At 37.8% G+C, this 21,916-nt stretch overlaps 1 protein-coding gene across 1 annotated transcript; it reads right to left on the bottom strand.

The window, feature by feature from the left end:
• Nucleotides 1–361: 361 nt before the first annotated feature.
• got1 (glutamic-oxaloacetic transaminase 1, soluble) lies at nt 362–20,698 on the bottom strand. The gene is made up of 9 exons (XM_034184791.1): nt 20,587–20,698; nt 14,933–15,114; nt 13,115–13,238; nt 12,851–12,963; nt 12,668–12,772; nt 12,402–12,552; nt 5,587–5,752; nt 5,347–5,489; nt 362–549 (listed from the first exon to the last, which is right to left on the bottom strand). The coding sequence occupies exons 1-9, from the start codon at nt 20,696–20,698 to the stop codon at nt 410–412; spliced, it is 1,236 nt and encodes a 411-aa protein (XP_034040682.1). The 3' UTR covers nt 362–409.
• Nucleotides 20,699–21,916: the final 1,218 nt, after the last annotated feature.

Genomic DNA, 21,916 nt, shown 5'->3' with positions numbered 1-21,916 from the left:
TGGAAAAAGTGAAGCGCGGTGAATACTCTGCGGATGCACTGTTCATGGTAAAGTCCCTGTTCATACGTTCTGTTCCGTACAGTCAGGCTGGGCCACGTTAAATGTCATTTCTCAGCTGAGTAACAGCTCTAAAATTGAAGACGTGGGCTGCCCAAACAATTCAAATTTGTGCTCACAAATTCAGCATTCATGAGGTTTTTATTCACAAACAAAGGTTTTTGTAATGATACAAAGGAGGGTTTAAGGTACACAAACAACCCTTGACCCAGATGATAATTAGGGTAAAACCAAAGCAAGAATTCTGACAATGTCCTGCCTGAAAACAAACAGAAATCTGACTCCTGGGTGTGTCTGTATGTATGTGTGAATATATGAACCAAGTAATGTGCTGGATCAGTTGGGCAGCCTGTTATTGAACCATTGTGACAGCTTCATGGATGGACTCAGCCACGTAGTCAATGTTCTTGGTGGTCAGACCATACATGCTGATGCGACCGTTGACCATTAGGTAGATGTGTTTCTGCTTCACCAAATATTCCACTTGATTAGCTGCATAAAACAAATAGACTGATTTACTCATTCTAGGTTCAGATATCATCAGGAAACAGAGGGTTCTGATCAATCCAGAAATTCTTTTTGGAGGAATTCTGCATCTTCCTCACAAACACTTAAGCACAGCAAGAAAGAAAGAAAGGCAGATATTTTTTATGGATGATCCCAAAATCTGTAAGAACCACATACTATAATACTGACAAGAACATTCTAAATAGCATTCAATGTCATGATCAGGTTTTGTACCTCCACAAAGGACAGTTTTCACTAATGTTTGTTTTGGTCATTTGTTTTTTCCCCAACAGTATTACCCTTCAGCAGCAATTGTGTTGCACCCACACTGATTGAAAACAAATGGCAGCTGGTCGCTTTGCCTCTGTCTCTTGTGTCTAGTATGACCAAGTGGTGATGATGATTCCATTTATTTTTGACAGCATTTTGAACAATGCCATCAGAGCGACCTCTGCTGGACAAACTGCATAACAGCACCAATCCCAACAGTCAAAGTGTTTTTCTGCATTATTTACTCCGTAAAATGAAAGCTTTCATACCAGTAAAAGTAACTGATACGATATGTTTGTGAAAGGCTTATATCTGCCAATATTATCACCCAACAGATGTATCGGGCAGGTTGTAATGATAAGGATCTAGAATGAATCACGGTCCAAGAAAGAAAAGTTTGACTGTGATAATCCAGATTCAGAGGGAAGAGGAACTATATTTTGGCCAAGGAAGAACTCAACTTTTTGGTGAATTTTAGTTTCCTGGAGCTAGAAAATTTGTTTCTTTTTTGTAAACCCTGTGAGAGAGGGTACTGTTCTGCATTTTCATTAAGAAACAAGATAAGTACATTCATTTAAACAAGATTACAGATATTGTTGAATGGTTGGCCAATTGATTGAAGTCACGAAAGCTGTTCTAGTTTCTTAAGCTCTTATTTGGGGTTGGGACCAGGAGGCAGAGTTGTAGTCTTACACACCTCTCTGCAGCTTCTCTCCCCCTGCCATCCCCCCAATACCCCATCCCCGTAGAGACGGTGCCTGCTCCCAGACCACCAATAACCAGCAAAAATCTATTTAAGCATAAAAATTCAAAAAGAAAAAATAATATAGCACCTTCAACTGCACCACAGACTAAAACAGTTAAATGTGGTTTATTAAATATTAGGTCTCTCTCTTCTAAGTCCGTTAGTAAATGATATAATAATTGCTCAACATATTGATTTATTCTGCCTTACAGAAACCAGGTTACAGCAGGATGAATATGTTAGCTTAAATGAGTCAACACCCCCGAGTCACACTAACTGCCAGAATGCTCGTAGCACGGGCCGAGGCGGAGGATTAGCAGCAATCTTCCACTCCAGCTTATTAATTAATCAAAAACCCAGACAGAGCTTTAATTCATTTGAAAGCTTGACTCTTAGTCTTGTCCATCCAAACTGGAAGTCTCAAAAAACAGTTTTATTTGTTATTATCTATCGTCCACCTGGTCGTTACTGTGAGTTTCTTTTTGATTTTTCAGACCTTTTGTCTGACTTAGTGCTTAGCTCAGATAAGATAATTATAGTGGGTGATTTTAACATCCACATAGATGCTGAGAATGACAGCCTCAACACGGCATTTAATCTATTATTAGACTATCTATCTATTCTATTATTAGACTTCGCGCAAAATGTAAATGAGCCCACCCACCACTTTAGTCACATTTTAGATCTTGTTTTGACATATGGCATAGAAATTGAAGACTTAACAGTATTCCCCGAAAACCCCTTTTTGTCTGATCATTTCTTAACATTTACTTTAATGGACTACCCAGCAGTGGGGAATACGTTTCATTTCAGTAGAAGTCTTTCTGAAAGCGCTGTAACTAGGTTTAAGGATATGATTCCTTCTTTATGTTCTTCAATGCCATATACCAACACAGTGCAGAGTAGCTACCTAAACTCTGTGAGTAAGATAGATTATCTCGTCAATAGCTTTACATCCTCATTGAGCACAACTTTGGATGCTGTAGCTCCTCTGAAAAAAAGAGCCTTAAATCAGAAGTGCCTGACTCCGTGGTATAACCCACAAACTCGCAGCTTAAAGCAGATAACCCGTAAGCTGGAGAGGAAATGGCGTCTCACTAATTTAGAAGATCTTCATTTAGCCTGGAAAAAGAATCTGTTGCTCTATAAAAAAAAGCCCTCCGTAAAGCTAGGACATCTTACTATTCATCACTAATTAAAGAAAATAAGAACAACCCCAGGTTTCTTTTCAGCACTGTAGCCAGGCTGACAAGAGTCAGCGCTCTATTGAGCCGAGTATTCCTTTAACTTTAACTAGTAATGACTTCATGACTTTCTTTGCAAATAAAATTTTAACTATTAGAGAAAAAATTCTTCATAACCATCCCAAAGACATATCTTTATGTTCGACTGCTTTTAGTAATGCTGATATTTGGTTAGACTCTCTCTCCGATTGTTCTGTCTGAGTTACTTTCATTAGTCACTTCCTCCATCCATCAACATGTCTATTAGATCCCATTCCTACAAGGCTGCTCAAGGAAGCCCTACCGTTAATTAATGCTTCGATCTTAAATATGATCAATCTATATTTATTAGTTGGCTATGTACCACAGGCTTTTAAGGTGGCAGTAATTAAACCATTACTTAAAAAGCCATCACTTGACCCAGCTATCTTAGCTAATTATAGGCCAATCTCCAACCTTCCTTTTCTCTCAAAAATTCTTGAAAGGGTAGTTGTAAAACAGCTAACTGATCATCTGCAAAGGAATGGTCTATTTGAAGAGTTTCAGTCAGGTTTCAGAATTCATCATAGTACAGAAACAGCATTAGTGAAGGTTACAAATGATCTTATGGCCTCAGACAGTGGATTCATCTCTGTGCTCACCCTGTTAGACCTCAGTGCAGCTTTTGATACTGTTGACCATAAAATTTTATTACAGAGATTAGAGCATGCCATAGGTATTAAAGGCACTGCGCTGCAGTGGTTTGAATCATATTTATCTAATAGATTACAATTTGTTCATGTAAATGGGGAGTCTTCTTCACGGACTAAGGTTAATTATGGAGTTCCACAAGTTTCTGTGCTAGGACCAATTTTATTCACTTTATACATGCTTCCCTTAGGCAGTATTATTAGAAAGCATTGCTTAAATTTTCATTGTTATGCAGATGATACCCAGCTTTATCTATCCATGAAGCCAGAGGACACACACCAATTAGTTAAAGTGCAGGAATGTCTTTCAGACATAAAGACATGGATGACCTCTAATTTCCTGCTTTTAAATTCAGATAAAACTGAAGTTATTGTACTTGGCCCCACAAATCTTAGAAACATGGTGTCTAACCAGATCCTTACTCTGGATGGCATTACCCTGACCTCCAGTAATACTGTGAGAAATCTTGGAGTCATTTTTGATCAGGATATGTCCTTCAATGTGCATATTAAGCAAATATGTAGGACTGCTTCTTTTGTATTTGCGGAATATTTCTAAAATTAGAAAGGTCTTGTCTCAGACTGATGCTGAAAAGCTAATTCATGCATTTATTTCTTCTAGGCTTGACTATTGTAATGATGTATATGTAAAAATGTATTATCAGGTTGTCCTAAAAGTTCCCTGAAAAGCCTTCAGTTAATTCAAAATGCTGCAGCTAGAGTACTGACAGGGAGTAGAAGGAAAGAGCATATTTTACCCATATTGGCTTCTCTTCATTGGCTCCCTGTTAATTCCAGAATAGAATTTAAAATTCTTCTTCTTACTTATAAGGTTTTGAATTATCAGGTCCCATCTTATCTTAGGGACCTCATAGTACCATATGACCCCAACAGAGCGCTTCGCTCTCAGACTGCAGGCTTACTTGTAGTTCCTAGGGTTTGTAAGAGTAGAATGGGAGGCAGAGCCTTCAGCTTTCAGGCTCCACTCCTGTGGAACCAGCTCCCAATTCGGATTAGGGAGACAGACACCCTCTCTACTTTTAAGCTTAAGCTTAAAACTTTCCTTGTTGAAAAAGCTTATAGTTAGGGCTGGATCAGGTGACCCTGAACCATCCCTTAGTTATGCTGCTATAGACTTAGACTGCTGGGGGGTTTCCCATGATGCACCCAGTGTTTCTTTTTATTCACCTGTTTTTGCTCTGTATGCACCACTCTGCTTTTAATCAATGGTGATTGATCTCTGCTCTCTTCCACAGCATGTCTTTTTCCTGATTCTGTCCCCTCAGCCCCAAACAGTCCCAGCATAAGACTGCCCCTCCCTGAGCCTGGTCCTGCTGGAGGTTTCTTCCTGTTAAAAGGGAGTTTTCCTTCCCACTGTGGCTAAGTGCTTGCTCATAGGGGGTCGTTTTGACCGTTGGGGTTTTTCTGTAATTATTGTATGGCTTTTGCCTTACAATATAAAGCACCTTGGGGTGACAGTTTGTTGTGATTTGGCGCTATATAAATAAAATTGATTTGATTTTGATTTATTTTAGCACTGAGCTTTGCCAAAACACATGCTGTAAATCACTGACGTGTTCAGTCGTACCATAAAAGTAAAAGGTGCCATTACATTTTGGGAACATCCAGGAACAAACAGAAAATTAATAAATGTTGCAAAATAAAAATAAAGCGCACACACACATTTCTAACATTTTTATCTTGATAAATTATTTAAGCTTAAAAATAATAATAATAAATTTTGCTCATAAGAAGATGTTTAAGAGTGACTGATCTTTTTGGTGGAACTGTCATCTCCAATATTTGCCAGGCAGATATTTGTGGTGTACAACAGAAAATTGTGTTGTGTACTCACGGGTGAGGCTTGTGAAGCTGAACATGCCGGTCTGCTCTGTGATGAAGTCCCAACACCCTGGTGTCCCCAGAGCCTGGAGCTTAGCCTTCAGCTGGGACCTCATCAACAAATTCCTGTCAGCCATTATTTTCATGTTCTCCTTCCTGGACACAAAAAACAAGGGAAAAAGTGGCCAAAAGATAAAATGTGTTGTTGTGCTTCACACATTACATGGTTTTATTATTATTATTTTGCTGAGACCATTCAGTAAAGAGCTCAGGTGTCTTCAGTGTCATGGCAACAATTCGAGCTCCATGTGACGGTGGGTTGGACCAGGTGGTTCTCACAATCTTCTCCATCTGGGACAGAACCCGCTTCAGATTGTCTGCATCCCGAGCAACAATAATCAGGTTCCCCACACGCTCATCTGAACAAACAGAGATAGAGCATTTAAAACTGTATTTGGATTAAGAATTAAAAGTGCAGCACTTGTTTTGTTCACATGGTAACACCAACATACTGTGTTTAGTTCTAAGAGATCACTACCAGTATCACTTGGTCCCATTCCACTTCAGAGTCAAATCCAAATCCATTTAAGAGTCCTTTAACACTGAGACGTGACTAACAGAAAGTCCATTACATCCCTTTAAAGTAAATTTCTACCTCCACCAACAAAGTTGGGCAGATGTTGTTTTCGCCCCCGTTTGTTTGTGAACAGCCTGGATCCCACAATTTTTCATATATCATTATGACATTTTTACTGCAGATTCACATCCTGATAGGCAGGAACTGATTCAATTTTCAAGGTCATAGTTCAAAGGTCAAAGTCAGGAAAAATCTCTATATTTGACATTGAAGGAATTCTCAAAAATTCATAACTGTCAAAAAAGATCAAATTTATTTCATTTTTTCCCCCTTTATTTCATTCATTTAAAAGAAAAAAAAAAAAACAGAAAAGCAGAAATGAAATTTACAAGACTGAATGAAAAGGAGCAGAGAGAAGAACAAGTTTTATATTTTCTGCCCCTTTTAAACAATACAATCTTTCAATTTTAAGTATCATTATTCAACATTATTAAACAGATTACATTTTTGACTTGTCACATACCACTGACTTATTTCATAATTTTAACCATTATTTAAAAGATTACATCCCTAACAGGTTACATTTTAACCTTAAAACATTCTAGACATCACTAACAGATCACACCCTAGGCTTTGTCATAACCCACTGACTTATTTCATAGTTTCATACATACTTAATACATCTAATTTAATATGTTTTTAAATAATTTGAGCGACCTTGCTTCTTTGATTTCTTTGTTGAGGTTGTTCCATAATTTTACACCATTCACTGCAATACTCCGTCCCTTTACTTTGGTTCTGAATCTTGGTTTTTTAAAAACTTCTATTCCTTTCAAATTATAACTACTTACTCTTTTTTCAAACATATTTTGAATGTTTATTGGTAAGGTATTTTTGTTAGCTTGATACATTGTAATATTTTCAAATCAACTAAATCATGAAATTTAAGTACCCTATACTTAATGAATAATGGATTAGATGGATCTCTAAAACGACTATTACTAATCATTTTTAAAGCTCTTTTCTGCAGAATAAATAATGGTTGTGTATAAGTTGTACATGTTGATCCCCAGATTTCTACACAATAAGTTAAATATGGGACAATCAATGAATTGTACAATGTTAATAAACCATAACTATTTAATGAAAATTTTACTTTATGCAAAACAGCAATGGCTTTCGCTATTTTTCCTTTTATGTAATTTATGTGCGACTTCCATGTAAGATCTTCATCAATCATGACTCCTACAAATTTCGTTTCTTTTACCCTTTGTATGTCCATTCCATCTATTTTTAATGACATCATTATTTCCCACTCTGTCATTAAATAATATGAAATTTGTCTTATTAAGATTTAGTGACAATCTGTTTATATCAAACCAATGTTTAACTTTTTCCAACTCTGTATTTATCACTTGTACTACTTCCTGTATATCTGATCCAGAGTAAAATAGTGTTGTATCATCAGCAAATAATATGCTGCCAAGTACTTTAGATACATTCACAAAATCATTGATATACAAAATAAACAGTTTGGGTCCAAGTACCAACCCTTGTGATACACCATAAATAATGTTACACAATTCTGATTTAGTATTATTTATCTGAACAAACTGTTTTCTATTTTCTAAGTAGCTTTTTACCCACTGATGTGCAATACCTCTAATTCCATATTGTTGTAACTTGTGAAGCAATCTTGAGTGGTCAATAACATCAAAAGCTTTTTTCAGGTCGATAAAGATACTTACAAAATCATCCTTATTATCTATTGTTGATACTTTCTCTGTTAATTCCATAATTGCCATAGCTGTCGAATGTTTTGTTCTGAATCCATACTGAGCATTATTTAAAATATGATGTTTCTCAATGAATTTGTCCAACCTTGTCACAAAAACGTTTTCCATAATTTTAGAAAACTGTGGAAGCAATGACACTGGCCTGTAATTCCTGAAAATTCCAGTTGACAGAGACAAATTACAAATGTAAGTGAATGGTTCAATAACAGTTTCTATTATACTTTTTACAGTCATCATATCTAAATCTTCATAGTCAGTTGATCTTTTGCTTACAGTTTTTTACAATATTTCTTATTTCATCTTTTTCCACATTGTCAAGGAAAATACTATTGACCGTATTTACAAGTGTATTTATCTTCTACTATTAGTTTATTTTCCATCAGACTTGATCCCACATTTGAAAAATAATCATTACACTCATTTACAACTTCCTTTGTGTTATATATCTCTTTATTTTCCTTGACAAAGTAATTTGGAAAATTTGATTTCGCTCCATCACTTTCAATCACACTATTTATAATTCCCCATGTTGCCCTCATATTATCTTTACTCTTATTCAATTGTTCACTATAATAATCTTTTTTTTGTTTCCTAATTATTGTCAATAGTTTATTTTTATATTGTTTGTATCTGTGTTCTGTTTCCTTTGTTTGCTTTTTAAAAAGCACCTATATAAATAGTTTTTCTTTACACAAGCATTTTTTATTCCCTTAGTCAACCATGGTTTTTTGCTCTTTTCTTACTAGTTTTTATTAATTTACAGTTTTTATTATATGATTTCATAAGTATTTTCATAAATGAATTATATGCTACATTAACATCACCGACATAAACGTCTTCCCAATTTTGATTTTTAAGGTCATAATTTAATGCCTCTAAGGCTTTTACTGACTTATCTCTTTTAAAGTTTATAACAGTTTTTTTCTTGTACCTATTTTTGTATTTAAATGTTGAAAAAACTGGTAAATGACTGCTAAGATCTGTCATCAAGATCCCATTCTTAATAATTTCATCTGTTCTATTTGTGAATATATTATCAATTACAGTTGCACTTTGCGATGTAATTCTGGTTGGTTTTGTTATCAAGGGGAGTAACCCCAAACTATACATTGAATTCACAAAATCACTTGTTCTTTGGCAACTGGAGCTTTCTACGTATATTAATGTTAAAATCTCCACACATAAAAAGCGTTTTGTTTTTGATTTGATGGAATAATTCTATTATTTTATCTGTAAATTTCACAACACAAGAGTCTGGTGCTCTGTATACACAACTGATTAGAATATTCTTAGATGTTTCATGTACAATTTCCACTGTTACAATTTCTATGACATCATCTATAATTGTCATTTCTTCTACAATTGTACATGTCAGATCAGTTTTTGTGTACAGAGCATTACAAATGTACACAGTATATTTGAGGGCGTTACGTAGGATGGTATCCTTTATTGAGGCCATTTGTGGCCATTTAAATTTAACATGGAAAACCCCATTTAATGTATATTTTACATTATATATTAATCAAACATGCCCCAATCACTTTAAAGTGAGGTGCAGACTGGCACTCACTATCGCCTGACAAAGTTTGATCTGGATTGTGGATTTTGTGGAGATTTGAATTTAATGTACATTATGCATTACATCTCAATCAAAAGTACGTCAATCACTCATTTTTCTGTTTACCTACCACCAAGTTCCAATTTTATGCCTGTTTGTCTATCTTCCAGTTAGCACCAAAAAGCAATGACAAATTGTGCATAGCAGAGATAACAAATGTTCGGTAAAAATGATCTGAAAAAGAATTCAGAAACCAAAGAAGTTGAAAAAAACCCCACAAAAACACTTTGATTCAAGTTCATGAATTAAATACATACTTCTGCCATTTGATCAAATCTAATTTAGCTTATGAAAAGTCACTTCTAACAGGATTTTGACCTTGAAACTTTTTTCCAAGATACAAATTTTGTGGAATTGGAAACTAGTGTTGAACATCGTGCTCTAGTTCAATTTTTTATTGTGTTTTTACTATTAAACAACTTTTTTTTTTAACCAAAAAATATATTTTTTTCCCCGTCTGTACAAGAATTCCAAATCTTTTACAATTACTGTTTACATATGTAACTTCCACACAACATTTTAATATCAGTAGCTAGCTTGTTGTTTGTTTATTCATTACTTTTGGGTTCCAGGTGATCAGACTCATCACAGTGGATCTGGTACAGAACCACATTGGGATTTAAACACATTTTATACCAGAAGCCCTTCCTGATGCAAGTCCAGTTTTACATGGAGAAACATGCCAACAGCTGCTGCTGTTCCCAAGTGGTCTCTCTGAGAAGTACTAGTCAGGACCTACAGGAAGATCTGCTGGTGTGCTCAGAGCAGTGTGGCAGCATTGTGTTCTTGAAATAACCATGTTGAAAATTTTACAACTGGAAATCATATACTCGGTCATCATTTTTTAACCTGAGAACATCAATGTCAAGAGTTGAAGTCAACTTATTTTCCACATATTTTAAATGGTTTTCTATCAGGAGCAAAGGTGACTCATTGCTCACATGTTCAAGAGTAAACTTCCTTTCAGTTTCTCCTTTTTCACTCAGGATATGTCACAGCGGATCTGATAAGATCAGATCAACTTAATTTATCCCAAAGGAAATTATTTCGCCAGAGTACAGAAACGGTAAACATTTTTTTTTTTTTGTTTTGTTTTTTACAATACGTACAACAAATTTAAGTAACTGAATACAGACAGCCAGCAGAAGGCAGAAAAGTGCTTCAAAAGAATGTTTTTTCTGCATTTTTTGTTACAAGCAGGCATCTATGCTAGATCAAGTCCTTATGTAGTAAGGTTTCACATCAGGGGCGATGCCAAAAATAAAAATCATTTTTTGGCCAAAAACCCCATTTTTTGGGTCAAAATTCAAAAATGGTCCAATCCTTTTGATATGCATATCAAATTACTCTTCTTGACGAGTAGAGTTCAAAAATATATAGTTTGACCTATTATTGACCTTGCGTGACCGAAAATGTGGAAAAGGTCAATGCACTTTTCGTGAAGGGTCAAATTCACAAAATCTGTTATGATGGTCCGATTATGACAATTTTGGTGTCTAATGATGTGTTTTCTTGCACAAGAAAACCAATAAGACAACTTACATAGACCATTATGCCAGTCTGAGCTATGAAAATACAATTATGTTAGATAAGATGGGTCTATTTATTAACTTTATCCAACTTCAAAATGGTTATGACATCAAAATTGATAATTGGCCTCTTTTACATCAAGCACATTAATTAAAAATAAAAACTGCATCGTAAGTATGTTTTTTGTGAATATAAAGAAAATCAGAATACAAAAGCAAAGAAGACAGACATTTTAGAGTACACTATGGCTAATTTATTAAAATCATTTTTTTATGATTCATTGTTTCCATTACACAACATACACTTGATACCTCAAGTATCAGAACCATTCAAAATAATATATATATAATATATATATTATATAATAATATATAATATATTCTGATTTTCTTTATATTCACAAAAAACATACTTATGCAATTCTTATATTTAATTAATGTGCTTGATGTAAAAGAGGCCAATTATGATCAATTTTGATGTCATAACCATTTTGAAGTTGGATAAAGTTAATCAATAGATCCATCTTATCTAACATAATTGTATTTTCATAGCTAAGACTGGCATAATGGTCTATGTAAGTTGTCTTATTGGTTTGCTTGTGCAAGAAAACATAATTAGACACCAAAACTGTCATAATCGGACCATCATAACAGATTTTATGAATTTGACCCTTCACGAAAAGTGCGTTGACCTTTCCACATTTTCGGTCATTGTGATGTAACGCAAGGTTAAAAATAGGTCAAACTATATATTTTTGAACTCTACTCGTCAAGACGAGTAATTCGATATGCATATTAAAAGGATTGGACCATTTTTTGAATTTTGACCCAAAAATGGGTTTTTTTGGCCCAAAAATGGCCAAAAAATGATTTTTATTTTTGGCATCACCCCGATGTGAAACCTTACTATATCAGGACTTGATCTAGCATAGATGCCTGCTTGTAACAAAAAATGCAGAAAAAAAAAAAAATTTTTGGAAGCATTTTTCTGCCTTCTGCTGGCTGTCTAATAACTGAATGGCTCTGATCATTATGCATTCATGCTGCAGAAGGAGGAGGATTTATACAGTCTGACTGCCACAGGTAGGAAAGACCTCCTGTGGCATTCTGTGGTGCACCTCGGTGGCCTCAGTCTATGACTGAAGGTGCTCTGACAGGACGTCAGTGTGGCATGCAGGGGGTGGAAGGTGTTGTCCAGGATGCTGAGCATGGATCTATAAGTTGTTTTGCCGAATTTTACACTGTGGACCTGCCTGATACAACTGCACATTACATGGACAATAGGCAGGGGTGGGCTTGAACTGAGGACCTTCTATTTTGGAAATAAGTGCACTGGCCACATGGTCTACATGCCGCCCTCCTCATACGTTCAAAATAAACCTTTACTAAGTTTTGGGTGCATCATTTACTTGTTCTCAGATTTCACAAAAGCAGCCTTAGGGCATATATATGTTAAAACATGATATAAAATAATGTGATTTTTGGGCTGCATAAACTCTGGCTCTGTTTGAAGTGAGTGATGTCATGGTCAGTGCAGGAGTCACTCACTGTAGAGGCCAAAGTTCTTGGAAAACGACTGTGCACAAAGTATCTCAAAGCCCAGAGAAACAAAGTAACGAACAGCCCAGGCGTCTTCCTCCAAAGTGTTTGAGACAAATCCCTGATATGTCAAGTCAAAGAACACAAACAGCTTCCTCCTCTGCAGAAGAACAAGACAAACGACTGAACAGTCATCACTGGGATCAGCAATAAATATGCTGAATTGATTTCTGGTGGCAAGAATGATGACAATACAGTATGCATGAAAACAATACCATCATAACTTCAGCTATCTGCTTCCACTGGTGCTGTGTCGGGTCCGTCCCAGTGGGGTTGTGACCACAGGCATGGAAGACAAAGATGGAGTGCTCAGCACAGTTCTGGGCAGAATGGGCAGAGAAAGAGAGAAAGCAAGTCCCAATAAAGAGTAATTACATTAAACCAACACCGAAGCTAACCTCCAGGTCACCAAGGAAACCAGTCAAATCCAGACCCTTCTTCTCTGCGCCCCAGTACTTGTATGGACGGACATCTTCAAACCCTGCACTGGTAAATACACCACTGTGATTTTCTGGGGGGAAATCAAAAAGACAAATGATTTTTTTCTTGCTGTAAATATTTCCAGTTTATGGTCTCTCTAAAGTGAGGTTCTGCAAAGGATAAAAAGATCAACATCCTGAATCAGGAGTGCACTGCTATTTCCACTGTTTGGGTTGTTTTACCCCAGGTGGGTGCAGACACATAGATGGGCGTCTTGGTGGTGTTGTTCCCGTTGTAGAAATGCCTGAGGAACTCTGCACCTATCCTCAAAGCACCTGTACCCCCCACACACTGGACAGCTCCCACCTGACAGCATGAAAAAGATAACTCAGTGTACAACCCCAATTCCAATGAAGTTGGGACGTTGTGTAAAATGTAAATAAAAACAGAATACAATGATTTGCAAATCCTCTTTGACCTATATTCAATTGAATGCACCACAAAGACAAGATATTTAATGTTCAAACTGATAAATTTTATTGTTTTTGTGCAAATATTTGCTCATTTTGAAATGGATGTCTGCAACGCATTTCAAAAAAGCTCGGACAGTGGTATGTTTACCACTGTGTTACATCACCTTTCCTTCTAACAACACTCAATAAGCGTTTGGGAACTGAGGACACTGATTGTTGAAGCTTTGTAGGTGGAATTCTTTCCCATTCTTGCTTGATGTACGACTTCAGTTGTTCAACAGTCCGGGGTCTCCATTGTCGTATTTTGCGCTTCATAATGCGCCACACATTTTCAATGGGTGACAGATCTGGACTGCAGGCAGGCCAGTCTAGTACCCGCACTCTTTTACTACGAAGCCACGCTGTTGTAACATGTGCAGAATGTGGCTTGGCATTGTCTTGCTGAAAAAAGCAGGGACGTCCCTGAAAAAGACATTGTTTGGATGGCAGCATGTGTTGCTCCAAAACCTGGATGTACCTTTCAGCATTGATGGTGCCATCACAGATGTGTAAGTTGCCCATGCCATGGGCACTAACACACCCCCAAACCATCACAGATGCTGGCTTTTAAACTTCACTCTGGTAACAATCTGGATGGTCTTTTTCATCTTTTGTCTGGAGGACACAAGGTCCATGATTTCCAAAACCAATTTGAAATGTGGACTCATCAGACCACAGCACACTTTTCCACTTTGCGTCTGTCCATTTCAAATGAGCTCGGGCCCAGAGAAGGCAGCGGTGTTTCTGGATGTTGTTGATGTATGGCTTTCGCTTTGCATGGCAATTTTAACTTGCACTTGTAGATGTAGCGACGAACTGTTTAACTGACAATGGTTTTCTGAAGTGTTCCTGAGCCCACGCGGTATGATCGTTTACACAATGATGTCGGTTTTTAATGCAGTGCCGCCTGAGGGATCGAAGGTCACGGGCATTCAGTGTTGTTTTCGGCCTTGCCGCATAAGTGTAGAAGGTTCTCCAGATTCTCTGAATCTTCTGATTGTATTATGGACTCTAGATGATGGAGTCCCCAAATTCCTTGCAATTGAATGTTGAGAAACATTGTTCTTAAACTGTTGGACTATTTTTTTCATGCAGTTGTTCACAAAGTGGTGATCCTCGCCCCATCTTTGCTTGTGAATGGCTGAGGCTTTTGGGGATGCTCCTTTTATACCCAATCATGACACTCACCTGTTTCCAATTAACCCGTTCACCTGTGGAATGTTCTAAGCAGGTCTACTTTGAGCATTAATCAACTTTCCCAGTATTCTGTTGCCCCTGTCCCAGCTTTTTTGAAATGTGTTACAGGCATTCATTTCAAAATAAGCTAATATTTGCACAAAAACAAAAAAGTCTATCAGTTTGAACATTAAATATCTTGTCTTTGTGGCGTATTCCATTGAATATAGGTTGAAGAGGATTTGCAAATCATTGTATTCTGTTTTTATTTACATTTCACACAACATCCCAACTTCATTGGAATTGGGGTTGTACATACACCAGCAGCAATAACAGTTCTACATTAGCCCGGCTCTCGTTCTGTGGACCTACCCTGCTCTCCTGGATGGCAGGGCTGTCATCCCCCAGAGCAAGCTTTGAGGCCAAGGCTCTGAATTCAGGCAGACCCAGGATGGGCAGGTAGTCATGATTCAGGCTGTCATCCCGTGCAATAATCTTTTCCGCCTTTTTCACCACCGGCAAAACCCATGGCTGACCTTCGTCGGTCCGATAAACTGCAAGGGACATTGGACAGAAATTGAAAATCATACAAAGAAGATTTACTCTAATTCATTGAATCTCATACCAAGTGTCATCTCCAATTAGCATTAGAGATGTACCTAAGCATTATTTTCATTATGGGTGGGACAATCGAGCCAAAGCTCAAGCAATTTTTCGATACTGGCCATGTATGAATAGACTCAAGTGCAGCAAAATATTATTTGAGTTTAGAAATTCCACTGCCACACCCACAGACCGCTCTACTGACTATCTGCATGGCCTCGGTATATTGTCAAAAAAGAAAACAAGTGTTAAACACTGTTTTAATTGTAGCTTATACTGTAGTCGCATCAAAATATCTGAGTAGCCAAATACAGTACGTGTGCAACCCAATTCATACATATTGCACACAACCCACAACTCAGTTTATTTTAGTCTTGTTTCAGTAGAGACATTTTAGTTTCCACGATAAAAAAACACATTAGATTATTTCTGATTACCATTTCAGTCAATATAATGTTTCACGCATCTCAAATAATGAATGTTATCATTACCGGACAATACACACTTGTTGAATGACACCAGTCTTATGAGTTTGCTCTGGTCAGTTTGTTTACCACAAGGATCAGCTGTTCCTTTTATTTCACATTCATCTCACTTTCTTTATGCTTTGAAGGTTGAAGTTGAATCTTCAGCACAAGTCTATAATACTTGTGCCACGAGTGGGTAAACTGACTATAGCAAAATAATATTATTACCAAAGTAATCATAAAATGTAAGAAAGCATTAATAATTAGACTATAACTAGATATATAGTCCTCCATCGTAGTTCCAGTCCCCAAGAAACCACGGTCACTGGACTTAATGACTACAGGCCTGTGGCTCTCACGTCTGTAGTCATGAAGACCTTCGAACGCCTGGTTTTATCCCACCTGAAGTCCATCACCGACCCCCTCCTGAACCCCCTGCAGTTTGCCTACAGAGCCAACAGGTCTGTAGATGACGCCATAAACCTGGCCCTGCACTCCATCCTGCAGCACCTGGACTCCCCAGGAAACTACGCTAGGATCCTGTTTGTGGACTTCAGCTCTGCATTCAACACCATCCTTCTGGCTTTGCTCCAGGACAAGCTTTCTCTGATCCACGTGCCCGACTCCACCTGCAGGTGGATCACAGACTTCCTGACGGACCGGAGTCAGCGTGGGAGGCTGGGAAAGAATGTCTCGACCACTCGGGCTCTCAGCACAGGATCTCCACAGGGCTGTGTCCTTTCCCCTCTGCTCTTCTCCCTGTACACTAACTGCTGCACCTCCAGCCACGACTCCGTAAAGCTCATCAAGTTTGCGGACGACACCACCCTAATCGGACTCATTTCGGATGGGGATGAGTCTGCCTACAGGACGGAGGTGGACCAGCTGGTGACCTGGTGCAGCAGCAACAACTTGGAGCTCAACGCCCAGAAAATAGTGGAGATGATTGTGGACTTCAGGAAAGCCACAGCCCCCCCGCCGTCCCTCGCCCTCACCAACAGCCCCATCACCACTGTGGTCTGTCACCGCTTCCTCGGCACCACCATCACCCAGGACCTCAAGTGGGAGTCAACTATCAGCTCCCTCATCAATAAGGCCCAGCAGAGGATGTACTTCCTGCGGCAGCTGAAGAAGGCCAAGCTGCCTGTCCAGCTGATGGTGCAGTTCTACACGGCCATCATCGAGTTCATCCTCTGCTCCATCACGGTGTGGTACGCCGGGGCCACAGCCAGGGACAGACACACTGCAGCGCATTGTGGCCTCTGCTGAGAAGGTGATCGGCTGTAGGCTTCCTTCTCTCCACGACCTGCACGTCTCGAGGACCCTGGGCCGAGCAGGTCGGATCACAGCTGACCCTTCTCACCCTGCACACGGTTTATTCGAACCACTCCCCTCGGGCAGGAGGCTACAGTTTCTTCCCCTGTGCCGTTAGACTCATGAACACTTCATAACTCAGTCACCTTAACCTTAACTCTGTCATTTTATCATTTTATTACGGGTCACTTTAGACAATGTACTCTGGTTTTTAATTGCACTCCTCCCACTGCACTGTGGTTCTGTTTGTGTTGTTGTACATAGCCTTTCATATTTCATATTTTATCTTATTTTAGCACATATTTTATCTTAGCATTTTATATTGCTCTCTGTTTAATGTTGCACCATTATACCAAAGCAAATTCCTAGTCTATGAATCCTGTTCATTGGCAATGGCAATAAACTTCTGAGTTCTATAAAACCGTAAGATTTGGAAAAACACTGAATTTGTCTAGAGCAAAATGACTACTGTACTTTTTCCCACAATCCCTTGCAGAAAGCAGCAAATCTCCTTGCATTTTCATCGTATTCAAGATTGTGAAGCGCACAGATGACACAGATTTGCCACATAAAAAAAATAAAATAAAAAAAATAAAAAAACATACAGGTAAATCATACATCAATATGTAAATAAACATGAGAGCAGACTCAACAACCGGGGCAGTGAGTGGGGCACATGTCTTTTTCCAGTGAGGCAAAGAGACCTTTATCAGTAATTCAAACAACAATTTCTGTAAAATATTAATTTACCAGACAAAATGATTCAGTCATCAGACCCTTGGAAGAAGCATGAGGGTTTTTCAGCAGCTGCATCTGTGACTGAGCAGCCCTATTTAGGATCCGCTCTGCTCACCCTGAACAGGGAGAGGACTAGAAACGTTGCGCTAAACATAGGCCTTGTACACAATAAAACAGAACTTTCCCTATACAATCTTGGTCTTTGTCATTTTCAAAAAGTGGCGCAGCTATGGTCACTGCCGTACACTGTGTGGATCACTGGTGACGGCACTTCAAGGCTGTCTGTTCATTTGAATGCTTTCCCTTCAGGGGAACAAATTATATACACATATATACACATACATATATATATATACATATATTGGCAATGTCATATTATGAATCCCCTATTTAAATGCTAATAAATACAATTATTGTGGTGCCAAAGAAAATTATTTTTAGGACTTAAATCTTAAAAAAAACAAAAGGTGTTTTCATTTTTATCTTTGTTAAAGACACCAAACCAGAACTGCTTTTCCTTCATGCAAATCTTTACATTTTGTGCTACCATTGTATGATATTTCATTGAAATCCATGAAGAAGCTTAGGAGGAGTTGAGCTTGCAAAGCCATTATCACACCATATGATGCAATAATTAAACACAAAAGTCAAATTATCTCTCCTTAATGACGGTGAACCAGAATTATCTTCCCTCATGCACTCCATCTTCACGCATGGTATAGGATTTTAACCCATGGAAAACATGAAAGAATCAAATTACGTGCTCAGGTCTCGACAGTCATTATGATCATTAACAATAAGTAGAACAAATACAAAATAAATAGAACACAAACATAAAGTAAACAGTGTCAGCATCACTACCATGTGTACTGCAGCAAATCCCAACCGGTTTAAATTGAATAAATATGACGGCAAAGTGTACTTTTGCAAACTTAAAATTAACTTTAAAATATACTTTAAATGTTCCAATTTAGTCCGAAAAAGTATTAAATTTGTGTACTTTCTAGTATACTAACAGTACACGGTCTGTAGTATACTTGCTATACTTATACTGAAGCATACTTAATAAAATGAACTTTAAGAATACTACTTTTTGCTAAGGGGACCCTACAAAATCTAAAAGCATCACAGTAAAAATGTCCAAAGTTGGCAACAAGAACAAGAACAAAATGCTTTCATCAAGTGAAACAAAAAATCCTGACATAAAATGCATGTTACTAGCACCCTTTGATGAATTTACAGTAAATCATCATTTTGTATTTATTCAAGTAAGACCCTTCGGCTGCTCCCTTGTTTGCTCTCGTGGTAAAACCATTTTATGCAAAAGTTGTGGTACAGACGGTTGCCCAGTTCCGGATCACCTTTTTTAAAGTCCCGCTATACGGAGCCATAATGCAACTGAATGTCCTTTATTGGGTATTTGGATGTTATTTAGCTGAAAAAGTCTGGGTGGAGTAGCGCGTCTACTTAAAGTGTGAAGCCACATTATGTGTGGCGCAAACATTTGCCAGAAACGGATCACTTTTGCCAGTTCCGGATCACGACACGCCATGTGGCACCGCCGCGACGTGCGGAATTCCTCCGCACATCTCTCTCAATGTGCCGAAAAAGTGCTGATGTCCTAAAGTGTGAAGCAGTGGTGTCAAAAGTACACACATTTGTTACTTAAGTATAGATACTGCAGTTTAAAAAAAAACACTGGTAAAAGTTGAAGTATCAACTTGACCTCTTTACTCAAGTAAAAGTGAAAAAGTATGTGCTCCAAAACCTACTTAAAGTATAAAAGTATCAAGTAACTAAAAAAAAAAAAAAGGTAGATGCCACTATATGAATTGAACGCTTAATTTAAAAACTGATTCGTTCTACATGTGGCCCAAGACCCAAAACCCAAAATTACCCCCAACACCACCAGCATGAAAATGTTTCAATTCTGGAAGCTCTGAAATGCAATCTGGGACTATTCCAGACAATAAACTGCAGTGAGTGCAGCATCCATTTAGTGAAGGAAAAAAAAAAACCCCACAACTTTCCTTATTCAAATTCATTCCAGTAGTATTCTGCTCTTACTAGGATGCAGCAGTTTTCTAGTTGGGCAGATAGTTCTAGAAGAAATCACTGAAGAAATTAACACATTGAAAATACGGTTTGACCAAAACAAACTGTCATTAAATAAGACAGGGATGAAGTGGAGGTGTAAGAGTCACTAGGTGTTCACAGGAAACACATTTTTTTCTGTATGTATGTATTTATTTATGTATGTTCATTGTTAGTTGCTTTTATATTTTCTGTTGTGTTTCTATTCAGGTTCTTTTTGCCTCTCTCTAAAATTGTATACAATAATCATTAGAGTATTAATATATAAACAAAAATAAATTTAAGAAATATTACAATTTGAAAACAAATGCACCCGAACGTGATGAGAGCTGAAATTGCTTAATGCTAAGTTTTAACATTGAAAATGCCATAGACATGCTAACGCGTTAGCGTCGCTTAAGTTATAAAATACATCAACTGTTTCAGAAGACCATAACAGGTCTGTTTAACATAGAAAAGGTAAATAATACTCACAGAAGTATGCTCTTTAGGGTTTTAGCGGGGGAAAATTAAGCGAAAGAAAGAAAGAATAAACGAAGCAATAGGTCGAAGCATTGCTTCAATCTGCGAACCACTGCTTCGATTGGTTCACGGTTCAAAGCAAAGCCGTGCTGCAGAAAAGTTGATTACACGCTGATTACGAGAAACGGCGGCACAAAAACTACAGCAGTGATCCGGAACTGGGCAAGTGACTATGTTTTGATACAAAGCAGCAACATTCTGCACCCGATGACACAGTGAGGTTTTTTTCAAATATACATTATTTTAAGCATTATTCCGCAGAGTTTTAGAACAAACCGGCATACTTACCACCGAGTCCCAGGTTGACTTTTTTGGGAAACTGGTCGTTATTGAAGTCTTGCGTGAGCTTGAAGCAAAGAGCAGCAGGTTTCGCCTGTGGGACGGCGCAGAACACCGACATGATGGAAGTTTCCAAGAGGACAGTAAAAACTGGAATAACAAACACGACTAACGACGTGTGGAATTTTTGTGGGCGATGTAAATGGATTAACAATGAAATTACATAAGTATGTGTTCTGGTTTTGAATCGCGAACATTTTGGCCAATAAGAATCTGGGTTGGATGATTGACAAGCGCTGCAACCAATAGGTACATTTGGAAAGCTGCCTCTGCACATCCGGGCACTTCCGTCTTTTTTTTTTTTTTAATATCGCTCCCGTGAGTTGAGTTGGGCGATACCGGGTAAAGTAAATACAGGCCCAGTATCGCCGATATCAATACCGATACCGATACTTTTTCATATTTAAGCTTCATAGATCCAAAGGATCCAAAAGACCTAGGATAGAATTTCGCCAAACATTGTAGGTGACAGCAAAATACTTTATTATCACAATCAACATTTTTGCTTAAAAAAAAAATATCACTCAACACAACTTAACAAAATCTCCTGAGGCTGACAAACCACAATACAACAAAATTAACACACCACAACAAATACTGTAAACATTTTCAAACTTATTCTGTTTTTCAAGTCCAACAATACAATAAAATAATACAAAAAATAAGGAATTTCTTCCCTTCAGTGCACTTCTCTATGTTGTTTCTTAAATAAAGAGTGTAAAAAAAAAAATAGAACTTAAAACAAATTAAATCAATCTTCTGAGGTTAGAGAGCTGACAAACCACAATAGAGAAAAACTAACACATCACAACAAATATTGTAAACAGTTTCATACTTGTTCTTTTTTTTTCCAAGTCAAACAATACAAGAAAATGATACAAAGAATAAGGAATTTCCTCCCTTCGGTGCACTTCTGGCTTTAAACAAAATAAAAACAAAGGTGAAAATTAAATAAAGAAAGTATAAATAAATAAAGAATACGTTAAGGGCCCACAGTCCCCCAATGAGAACAAAGGATTAGAGGTTTTTATTTAAGAACAGTATCATGTTCACAGTGTCACGTGTTGACTTGAGGAGAGCGCTGAGTGGGCGGGCCAGGCTGAGCCTACCTGCATGGCTGTTGCCTGGTGCCGCTGAGCCATGAGACGGCGCAACAACAAAAGACCAGAGGGGCAGGGTGTGCTGCTCCGTGTTTTGTGACACAGCGCAGCGCTGCTCTTACAGACAGAGAGTAGACTTTGATGAATCTGCGTGCGCAGCAGTCAGTGCATGCGAGAGA

The sequence above is a fragment of the Thalassophryne amazonica genome, chromosome 13, assembly GCF_902500255.1.
Source record: "Thalassophryne amazonica chromosome 13, fThaAma1.1, whole genome shotgun sequence".
NCBI lineage: Eukaryota > Metazoa > Chordata > Actinopteri > Batrachoidiformes > Batrachoididae > Thalassophryne > Thalassophryne amazonica.
The sequence above is the reverse complement of the archived record's forward strand: the minus strand, read 5'-3'. Positions and strand labels throughout refer to the sequence as shown.